Below are 12,042 nucleotides of genomic sequence, written 5' to 3' on the forward strand. Positions count from 1 at the left end.
TTTCTTTAGGGATTCTTATTTTCTCTATTTCATCGTCAATCTTTAAGGAGCTTTCTTGGCTATCCGGTTCAGTATTTGTACGGTTTCGAACTTCCGCCTCTCCCCATGGACATTTAAGTTTACAAAATATAAGGTATCCACCTTTAATTCAGTTATTTAATGTACAATATATATTTTTCTATTACCCGAGAATAAATATTGTTTGAATCCCTGAATGAACAAATGAGGCACATTAAAATGATTTATTTGATTTTGTTTTATTTCGTACTTTAAATAAAATATATCACATTTTGTTGGCATATGTAACACAAGACTCAAAAACAATAACGCCCGACCCTTCCCATTTCCGACCACTCGAAATAAAATCTGGACGAACAAAACGTCAAAACAGTGAACAATAAAACAATATTTTAAAAGTGATAATTAGTTGGTCATTCCTGCTACCAACACTGAAAGGTCAGTAAAGCATATATTGAAGTTTGTGAGCAGCATCTTTGCGTTGAAGTCTTTGAATGCTACAGTGATGATAAAGACACGCACCTGCTATCAGAATATAGCGAGGCGTGCACGCACCTGCTAACAGAATATAGCGAGTCCTACACGCACCTGCTATCAGAATATAGCGAGGCGTGCACGCACCTGCTAACAGAATATAGTGAGGCGTGCACGCACCTGCTGTCAGAATATAGCGAGTCCTACACGCACCTGCTAACATAATATAGCGAGGCGTGCACGCACCTGCAAACAGAATATAGCGAGGCCAGCACGCACTTTATATAATAAATGTATATAATTATAGCCTATGTCGTCATCTACGCACTTTTGTGCTTTGAACTTAGAGTCCCTGAAATAATTACAATTCCAAGTTGGAAGCAGGATGGATAACACAAGTTCAAAAAGGAAATATAGACACAGGAACTTGATGATACTGATGATGATGATGCTTTATCTTTCCTAGCTACTCCACCAATCCAATTGCTTCCATCACAACTGAAACAAAAAAGAAAAAAATGACAATTACAAGCTTGACCAGAATAATTATTAACCGGAATGTTAGTAAAAGAATATTCTGCCGGTTTGAATTTTTCATTTGTCGAAATGCATTAAAAGTAAAATGATTCTACCATTCGGTGGTCTTTTAAAAAAAGGATTGAATATTTGGTACTTTTATTCTACCATTTCTAGAACACATTTGCTCTGTATCATGTCAGAGCAGTGATAGAAATAAAATAAAATTATTTTTAGAATGTGTACAATAAATTTTATCATGTCAGAGCAGTGATAGAAATAAAATAAAAATATTTTTAGAATGTGTACAATAAATGTGAATACTCGCTCGGTTGACTTAGATTTCAACATTAATTTTACTGATATTTAATGGGTTGCCACAGTTTTGGGTAATCTCACATGCTATTTTTTATATGAAAATAAGCATAAAGATTGTGACGGACCACGATCCTGATTTTGAAAAATGAAAGGTAAGGAGTGAGATCATACATGAGGCTTGTTAAAATAAAACGCAGTCAGTGTAAAATAAACTAAATTCTCAATAAGCCAAGTTTATATCACAGACCAGTCTAAATACTTCAAATGCATTTTTATTGGTCACCAAGACTATTTAAAGTATTTACCGCATCGTCCGTGTATTTCCATGTTTTATATTGTATGGACGTTGATGTTGAAGTCCCTTTTCTAAACCATTTCCTGAAAATGAAATCAAAACATGTTAATGTTATAACAAGTTATAAACTATTATAATTTACTGAACATGACATGTCATTTTGTTTGTTGGAAAAGTGAGAGAAACACAAATGCTGGTGTTTTAGTTTAACTCGACGAACATTGAATTCTTTATTTTTAAGACTAAAACAATAAATACTTTTTTTTACTTCTGATGATCGTCACCACGAACGTAAAATAGTTTACCAATAAGCATTGAGATAAAACATTCTATGCACACATCAATTATGTGTAACATATAAATGGATAGAGACTATATATATATGATTCTTTATTTCATGATTATTTAACAAACTCTCAAAAACAATTTACTACATTGCAATTTCTTGCTATTATTTCCATTTTATGTTTAGAAAATCATAGATTTGTAACTTCTCGGTACCCCGATTATCTTATATTTTTGTAAAAGAAATTAGTCATCATATAAGAATGTGAGCACGTGTCTCTTAAGAAAAAAGATATGACCATATATCATCACATTGAAACTTAAATTTACTTACACTAAAGCGTTTTGATTGTTTGTCTTTGACAATAAATGCTCAATATATTAAAAAGTGACCTGAAACTTAATCCTTTTTCATAGAAGCGAAATAAAGAGAACTATCGCTTGTTTTTCAAAGCTTAAATCATCAAAATATGTTAAAAGATAGCGTGGCTATTTCTACTTTAAAAATCAGCATTATATTACATACCAATAATGACATTGGATTCTCATCTTATATAACACAAAAATTACAAAGCTAAAATCTATCATTTACTTTTCATACATATTGTATATGAAATTGATAAATTGAAACGTAAATAGAAAATAACCATTTTATGCTAATAATAACTGATAACAATTATGTTTGTAAATATGTTCGCGAGGTTACTGAACCAAACCACTATGCTCATGAATGATCGTTTTAGTCTAATCTACAACTACAACTACAAATATTTTATTGATAAATACAATTTTCAAAACAAATCGGTGACTGTAAATGATTGATGTATGAATTATTTAGATCATACATATTTGCATTTAAAGTGATAACAACAAACAGCTTTGGATATCGACAGCAGACGACAAAATCTTATCCGTGTATTAACCCAAATTTAATTTTAACAACGTCATATATTTGTTTTAGCATTTACAATTAATCGATTTGTTCATTTTTCGCTGACTTGTCGTAATTTTGATTTTACACTATCAATTATAAATGTATTGAAAGTAGAACATGTTCATATTTAGATAGCTATTTTTATTCCAAAAATACGGTAAATTCAATAAATATGCAAACGAACTTCTCAGATATCTATATAAAGTATGACCAGACAGATCGGATTTGTTTAGGGCTAGCTGCTTCATTATTACAGCGCGAGAGTAATGCTTCCGGAAAAATTCAAATTTGTGGCAAGCTGTTGCAGGTAATTGTACGTCGTACAAAAACAAAAATAACATATCATGAGCATGATACGTTGATGACATGACTCTTTATCAGACTCCTCCGGTCTTATTTACAAAATATAATCACATTTCTTCCTTAAACGTCCTGTAACTCAAGTTTTTTTTATGGCTTTATATCATTAATATAATGCTCAAATGAAGATTTATCACTGTTGTAAGTTCCAACAAGGTTAGCTTTTAAAAAAGCTAGTAGCGACTCGCTTCGTAATTTCATTCTAGGGGTGTGTTTAAATGTAAAAATGACAGTTCTGCAACTGAAGAGACTTCAGCGAACATCAAAATAAAAGTGACATATAAAGTTACGGAAGCCAGTTCTCTCAGTTTAACAAAGGGAAATATGAGTATATATGAAGATGCATGTAAACAGATGGAATGAAGTCCCTATGTCTATGCACATTTACTGTATGGCCTGTTGACCTTGACCAAAAAATGTTAGATAGGTAGAATTCATAAAGATGTCTCTTTATACAAAGTTATGTTGTAATATATTATTTAGTATTGGAATGAGTGACAGACACAAGTTCTATACAGGAATATATTACTGAAGAACTCTCTTGGTGTGGGCGAATTTAGATTCATGGGGCATGATTATTTGATTTGTACAAGTTCTCAAGTCTCGTAAATCCCGGTCAAAATAGACCGGGAGAGACCGGAAGCGACCGGACCGGAGAATAGTATATCCCAATAAATACATACACAAAATACCGGAAAGGATAAAATTACCGGAAAAAAAGAAAAAGAAAATATGCACAGAACCAGATGTACACTTATGTTAATTAACCAATTAATTGTTAATTATTTAACTTACTACAGATAAAATAGTTGAAATCGCTAAATCAAAAGTCAGTGTAAATATGATTTATTGAAAGGAATTCATGAAAACAAATATTTTATCATCATAATTATCTTTGCGCTCAAAGCAATACTTGTTCCTTTTTAAAAATGGCGTGAAAATTGAAGGTTTTTTGACGCTATGTAAGATCAAATTTGATTGGCTTAATTATTTTGGATTCCAGCCCAGACAGATAAATTTTGTAGAAAGCTGGAAGCCAAGCTTAGATTAATTTTTTGGATGGATTCGGAGTTTTAGGTTGTTTCTAAGTAAAATCCTAACGTAATACCGGCTCGCCGTGGCGAGCCGGCAAAAGCATTTTTTTGTAAAGATATTACCGAATTTACATTTCATGTTAATAAAGGGAGGTAATTAGAAATTTATTTTCTATAAAGTCCAAGTCAAATTTTTCAATAAAAAATGAATGCATATATTTGCAGTACATATTTTACATATTCTTTGATGTTTGAAAATTGTTTTAGAAGCATAATTATATACAGTACATATATAAAATTTCACTTAGGTGTGGTAACAACCTTAATTACCACATACAGGATCTATATCATATGATTAAAAAGAAGCAAAATACGTTTATGTTATCTTAAAGCGGTACAGCGATCAATATTTTGATAATGCGTCTCTGATTTATATATGTAAATTATCATTTAACCAATCACTTCTAGTTAACTATCTAAATGCGTTTGAATAATCGGTTATTTTCATCTTTTGGACCAACATTTACTATTAATTTAAGAAAGAGACATATTTAAGAAATACTTCAATATACATTGTAAACAATAAATATATAAATGTTTCTTACCTCTTTCTCGCCCAGAGTACACCAAAAATGACTGCTAGTATCAAGATTGTGACGAAAATTCCAATGGCAGCCTTCCCTCCGGCAGATGGACCGGATTTCTTCGTCTTAGCATGATGACTTCCTGCCGTTGTTGTAGAAGAGCTCGGTGATGGTGTTGTCGCACTTGACGAAGGCGTAACTGTTGAGCTTGAAGTTGGTTTGATTGAATCAGAAATAGATGAAGACATTGAAGACGTGCTTGAAGATGATGAACTTGTGCTGGACTCGGTTGATGATGATATTAGATGGCTCTTTCGAGAGGTAGATTTTGATGAAGTTGGTTTAATGACTTCCGTTGAAGACGGCTGTAATATACTCGAAGTTGTTAAAAATGTTGTTTCCGACATAGTGGAAGATAATTGTGAGACAGATGTTACCAATACTGAGCTGGTTGATACTGGTAAAACAGTTACTGATGAAGATACAGCCACTTCGGAAGTTTGTGTAGTATTCATTAAGTTAGAAGTTTGAGACTGAGGTACAGAGCTATTTGTAGATATTTGCGTTGTTATTGGTGATGTACTTATCAGTGATGAAGATGAAGAAAGTGCAGGCGTTTGAGTAGAGCTACTTTTTAAATTACCAGTCTGCGATGCAGCGCTTGTTGCGGAGGAATTTGCCATTACTGACGAGCTCGAATTAACTAATACAGAAGTAGATGCCGATAGAGCAGAAGAAGGCTGAATTGATAAATTTGAAAGCATAACTGACGTTGTGTCTAATATTGGAGATGTCGTAAATCTGGCCAGGGTAGACGTATAAGAGTTTCCTGTATTAGCCACTGCAGTTGATGCTATGACATTTGTTGAAGATGAAAGCTTTAGTGTAGAACTTGCAGATATCATCACAGTTGTTGAAGTTGTTGACGGTCCCAATAGGGAAGCTGTTGCATCTGAAGATGATGTTTCATTGTTGCCATCTCCAGGGGCGATTAAACCTGGATCAGATTGGTTAAGTCGTTAAATTTGTGCTATTTATCATTACATTATAATAACGCAAGAATCATCCTGACATTTTAGACAATTATTAATGCAATTTTAAATGCATGTAAAAAGAATTGCTTTGATATATAATTTTTCATGCTACAGTACACTCAAATAGAATATATTGATTGTTAAATTTCATATTTTAAATGCGGAAGATATTATAACTTAATTTTTGATGATATGAGAAGTTTTAAATTAGAATTAGAAGTTTTTTAAATTAGAAAATACACATACAATCATTGCCAACATACACCATCTTTACACCCCTACCAGTATAAGTATATCTAAATTCACAAATACAGAGGAAAACAAATGCAACAGTACCACTGACGTAAGCCATATTACAAGATGAAATATAATACACATCATGGTCATTTCATTCTACCAAACAATATCTAAGTGCCTAAATACGTGTACCCGGATGCAGTTTTAATTCGTTTTAGAATCCATTTAATTGGCCCGCTTGCTGTTTTAAGCTGAATTGTTATTTCGCAATAGAATAATTATTCAACCTTCAAACACAACATTAATATCATGCTATATTGGCACAGAACGTTTTTTATGAATACAAACGGACGAAAGCTTTGTGTAATACAAATACGCTTTAAGAATATATTAGCCATATTTATCCCAAAACTGGTTCATTTGCGGGTCTTATGTAGAAATTATTGACCTCGATCTAATTAAAAGCTTTGGCGTGTTTGACTTAAATATTTTATTATCTATTATCACGAAATTAAACAAACATGTACAAGTTATAGAATTATTCTACATCTTGAGATCTATAAAAACTCTGTAGATAATAGATTGATTCATGTAACTTGATTTATAAGGTTAAGTAGCATATTAAAAAGTCACTAATATAATTGTCAATTCAAGGTAGACTTTGAGAGAAGCTTTCTCTAATGAATGTTGAAATGCTATATCAGATGTTAAAAATAATTCGGGAAAACTCGATGGCGTATTAAATTAGACGTGCGCAAAAAATCTCGTGTAAAATCGAATGAACATGCATGTGGACATGCGCAGCATTATTAAAATGCTACTTTATATAAAAAAAAATAACCTTTTAACCACACTGTATTTCAATCTGTTTAAAGTCATCACATTTGAATTAAGGTGAAATGTAATTTTATAAATGTTCTTTAAGTTGCTTATATGAGATTATAGAAATATATCATTAAACTATTTAGATTTTTCCCTCGGTCTTACAGATATTATACTCATGACCATTTATGCATAAATTATAGTATTTTATGTGAAGGTAGGTAAGTGATCGATAGATCAATTTCATAATAGTCAGGTTTCATCTATGACTAAACTGACTCATCATAATGGTAGTTGTAAATCAATAATGAGCCGAGTCACGACAAAACCAACATAGTGGGTTTGCGACCAGCATGGATCCAGACCAGCCTGCGCATCCGCGCAGTCTGATCAGGATCCATGGTGTTCGCTATCAGTTACTCTACTTGTAATAGAGTTGGTAAGCGAACAGCATGGATCCTGATCAGACTGCGCGGATGCGCAGGCTGGTCTGGATCCATGCTGGTCGCTAACGTACTATGTTGGTTTTGTCGTGACGCGGCTCATTTATAAAATAGCAAGTTTACGTTAAAGATCCTGTATGTTGTAATTATGGTTGTAATAACTTTTAATAGAAGTTTTATATAAATATTTGTATATAATCATTCTTTTAAACCAATTTCCAAAAATCCAAGAATGAGTTAAATATGTACAGCAAATGTTAATTACACATAATTTAACATTGTAGTTAATTAATTCAGTTTTTATTGTAAAAATTGGCTTAGACTGTATTGATTTTTTTTCTAATTACCTCCCTTTATTTAAATAATGTTTTTTGAAACTTATAATATTGATATATCTTCTTTTGAGCAACAGATTGATAATACCCAACCATAAAAAGTTTGTGTTACAGGATCTTCAAGTAATATCAAACCTTTCAATATAGTATTTTCTTATTATATCAGTATTTTCTAATTATATCATACATTTCGATATAGTTTTTTTAATTAAATCAAATGTTTCGATCATTTCCATATTGTATATTCTAATTAAATAAAAACATTTAGATCGTTTCGATATAGTATTTTGTAATTACATCATACATTTCTTTTTAGTGTTTTCTAATTATATCAAACATTTCAATCATTTCGAATTACATCATCCATTTCGATATATGTAAGAAAGGATAACATTTTCTTGTCACACACTAGTTTGCACAAAGGGCAAATAAAGCAGGAATGTAAGCTTCTTTTCAGTTTTATTTTCAAAATGAGATAATATTTACACGCATTACAAAGAAACAAATGTGAAAGGATTGGTCTGTGGTTTTCACACCGGATTTTAATGTTTCTTAAAGATTTTATGATCAATTTGCTTTTATGTCAACATTCATGATTGTGTTTGTCATAAAATGTTTTATGGTTTATTTGTATATGTATACATGTATAAAAATAAATGACTGACTGTCAGCATGGTTTAACATACATAGTTTACATTTTTGTTAAAGAAGATCATTAAAACGTTTATGTAGAAATGTTAGGTTAGAAGTGGAACACGACAAGGTGATATATACATTCAAGAGTCATTTATTAAGTTGAATCTTCAGAAGGTTGCCAATCATACGTAGTTAATGAATTTTATATATCAAATAATGTCATTTTCTTTCTTTTCTTCAAAAAAAAAAAAATGGCGTGTAATCTGTGTATATATGTATGTTATTTGTTAAATTTAAAAGGGGGTGTGGTTTAAAGTTTTACAATTATATATTATCACGAATATTTATTCAAATATTTTAACACAATTTTTTTATGTTGGTAAATCAATTCATAACTACTATAATGTCATTATGGCCTCAAAAATGGATCAATTTCGCTTAGTTTTCGAAGTTGGTTAATATTCGTTTTATTAAAGAAAATCTGCCTTTAATTAAAGTCATCTTAAACAAAACAGATAATTCATTAACTCGGACGGTACCCGCTAGATTCTCTGTTGAAAAAAGAGAAATCCTTAAAATATTGAACACATATTCAGCACTTAAGATGATCTACAATATAAATTTAGGTACAAGTATCAATATATTTTTACCTGTCAACAGCAATATCACAAGATAAACCATAAAACTTTGAGCTAAATAACGAGTCATGGTCACACAAAGATTCACATATCATTTAAACCATACATCCATAAAATACCCACGTGTCCGCTTTTCTTTACCGAATGTGTTTAACTAAATAAAGGAATGACATATTTGCTGTTTCGCAATAAATTATTCAACCATGTAGACACAACATTTCAACCATGTATAAAATGTTACGAATTATATTAGCCCATAACGATCATTTATAATTGTGGACAAAAGTAATGTATACAGCAAATATGTTTATAAAGAATATATTTGTTTAAAGTGATTCATTTACGAGTGGTATTTACAAATAATTCAATTGCTTTGGCGTGTTTGACAGTAAAAGATGTTGTTTAGTAAATCAAGCGCAACATTTAAACCATGTAAAAGGTAACTATATTAGACCATAACGAACACTTGTACTAGACTAGACAAAAGATTTGTGCGTATTACAAAAAGCAAACAGGGCTCAAGCACAAAATCGATTGGTTTACGCGTTGTACAAAAATTAAGTATTGACCTTGATACAATTTGGCGCTTTCAACAAAAACGTTTTATTTATTTGTACACATATAGTTATATATAAGGGTAGATATCGGATCGATGGGTGCGTAGTTCGACTGTTTATGAAAACGTTTCAAGCGGAAAGCAACTTTAAATGAAATCAATATATAAATCAAAGCACAGATGGCGCTGAATTTGTTTGGGTCTCAGAATGCCACCAATGCTTTCCAGCGTTTTAATTGTAGTAAATTGGCTATAAGACTAATTGCAACACTGATATTCAATCCAATGTTTACTAGTTTTTGACTTAAACAATTTGAAAAAAAAAGAGTTGTCTTAACTGGATTTGAACTCCAGACCTCTCGCTTCCTAAGCGAGCGCGCAAACCCCTCGGCCACAATGAATTTATATGTTAATGGCCTGAAGAAAAGAATATTATTCTAAATTAGGGTTTGTAACGACGATAACTGTTGTTTAACACTTGTGTAAATAATCATGGCGCTTAATATAAGCATGTATATCTATAAATAATAAAACAATATTAATCTTCGACCATTCGGGAATTATTTTGCTTGAAAATTAATGCGCCTGTCATGTGACCATATTTACGCAGTGACCTCCCCTGAATTTTTCGGCCTTTGTGTTACATATAAAGGGAAGTAACCGCTTCAAAAAAGCGGACTACTTTCGGCATTTGCAATTAACAGCATTAGAGTCTGAAATTTCGCTACCATTATTTGTTTGGTCTGACGACCCAAACAAATAAAAATGAATTTAAATTCGGTTAATACTAAAGTGGACTACATATGAAAAGATGTCTTATTTCAAAATAGAGGAAAACGGAATCGCTAAAATAAAGAAGCCTTAAATTGAAATGTTGCAGACTCGGTTTGATTGACCTTGTTCATAGACGGTACTAGAAAGTGCAAGTTACCGTTCACGCCCCCCCCCCCCAGCACCGGCTTAAGCAGAATCCAACATTTAAACACGAAAATGATGAAATTTTGAATTTAGAAACATCCGCAGATGTGTTCATACGGCGGTTATGATGAAACCTTTAATGTAACACGTTAGTGCCATTCAAGACACTCGCATACCTTTTATACTTATTCATTGCAAATAATTAAGAGAATTCGCTTTATACATTTATATGGCAAGGAATATATTACTATAGTTAAATCGGACACAATTCTTTAATGAAAATTATGTAAATGCTTGTTGATGTTTTTTTATTACTTTTCTATTTTATGTCATTAATGTGATGGAGCCAAATTTATGGATGTTTAATTTGTCAGAACTGAAACAGGCCATTAGGATCCGTGTAACAATCTCATGGCATTGAAATGTCTCTATTTAAAATTTGTCGAATACATTTATAAGGAGACGCTCTTTAATGCATGATTCATTCATTTGTATTTGTGTTTAATAAAAACCTTTATTTGATACCGTGCTCGTATCATCGTATGTTATATAAAATAATGACAAGCTCATAAGAATATACATATGTTAAGAAATTGTCCACTTTTTCCCCTCTAACCTTTATAAGATTTACATAACTGACAATATTTATAATATATGTATGTATTTATTATGCTATTATGTGAATTATAAGTGATCGATACATCAGTAATTATAATATTCAGTAGCTATGTCTAGCCTAGTCTCATTATAGTTTATAAATTATATATTACAAGTCAAAATTTTCTGTAACTCACATAACAAGCAAAATATAGAAGTTTTATATATATTTTAATTTTTAACATTTATCAGAATAGCCAAACGACAATGTTTTTCATATTTATCAATTTACACAGAACTGCACAAAAGTTGTACAAAAGGCATATACATGAGCAGAAAAAAACATTTTGCCCCTCTCTTTCTTTTATATAAGCATATAATGTAGAAAATCAAGCCGTGTACAATATTGAATCAAAACATGAAATCACAAATATATTGTAATGACATTTCTTTGACATATACATGTAATCAAAATAACAATTGGAAAGAGAATACAAGACGAACAATATTCAAAATAACAACAATTAATCATACTTTCCTGTACAAATGTAAACTGTTTTCAAGACAAACAAAACTATACATTACACATCAAATTGGATTTCAAACTCATTATTCTATCAATAATAAAGATGCTAATATAAAGAACACGAAACGATATAAAATATTTTGACAACAACGTGGTTATCTCTACAGACCAAATTTCAAATAATTTATACAATTTTTTTTCAGTATTTGCAATAATATTTTGTGTTCTTGTGTGTTGTGTTCTCTCAGTGTGTTCTCTCATATCTGTCTTCCTAAACTGTATGTTGAATAAACAATGTTTCAGTTTCGTTTTAAGTGAGCAATCAGTTAAATTCTCGACAAAAGTTTACTTTAGTTTCACGTAAAACATGGACATGTTTTACCAATCACAACGGTCGTTTAGCATGCTATTTCGGCACAGGTTTTCTTCCCTTCTGCTTCCAATGACAGATATTATGCTAAAATACATAAAATAGTCCTTTG

The 12,042-nt window shown here is 31.2% G+C and overlaps 1 protein-coding gene across 2 annotated transcripts; it reads right to left on the reverse strand.

The window, feature by feature from the left end:
- Nucleotides 1-232: 232 nt before the first annotated feature.
- LOC132743737 (uncharacterized protein DDB_G0271670-like) lies at nucleotides 233-9,410 on the reverse strand. 2 transcript variants are annotated; one of them, XR_009627611.1, is made up of 5 exons: nucleotides 8,976-9,410; nucleotides 4,840-5,815; nucleotides 1,632-1,704; nucleotides 574-990; nucleotides 233-540 (listed from the first exon to the last, which is right to left on the reverse strand). XR_009627611.1 is itself a non-coding variant. In XM_060732298.1 (4 exons), the coding sequence occupies exons 1-4, from the start codon at nucleotides 9,031-9,033 to the stop codon at nucleotides 985-987; spliced, it is 1,113 nt and encodes a 370-aa protein (XP_060588281.1). In that variant the 5' UTR covers nucleotides 9,034-9,410; the 3' UTR covers nucleotides 233-984. The 2 variants fall into 2 exon arrangements, 1 of the variants encoding a protein (XP_060588281.1); XM_060732298.1 differs by having other exon boundaries at nucleotides 233-990.
- Nucleotides 9,411-12,042: the final 2,632 nt, after the last annotated feature.

The sequence above is a fragment of the Ruditapes philippinarum genome, unplaced genomic scaffold (genome assembly GCF_026571515.1).
Source record: "Ruditapes philippinarum isolate M1 unplaced genomic scaffold, ASM2657151v2 ctg772_1_1_1_1, whole genome shotgun sequence".
Classification (NCBI taxonomy): Eukaryota; Metazoa; Mollusca; class Bivalvia; order Venerida; family Veneridae; genus Ruditapes; species Ruditapes philippinarum.

Bases quoted from the DNA above. Each gene is read 5' to 3' on its own strand.
- LOC132743737 (XM_060732298.1), bottom strand. From the start codon at position 9,033: ATGACTCGTTATTTAGCTCAAAGTTTTATGGTTTATCTTGTGATATTG. The intron at 5,816-8,975 runs GTAAAAATATAT...AATCTGATCCAG, and splicing joins TGTGATATTGCTGTTGACAG to GTTTAATCGCCCCTGGAGAT. The intron at 1,705-4,839 runs GTAAGAAACATT...TTTCATTTTCAG, and splicing joins GTACTCTGGGCGAGAAAGAG to GAAATGGTTTAGAAAAGGGA.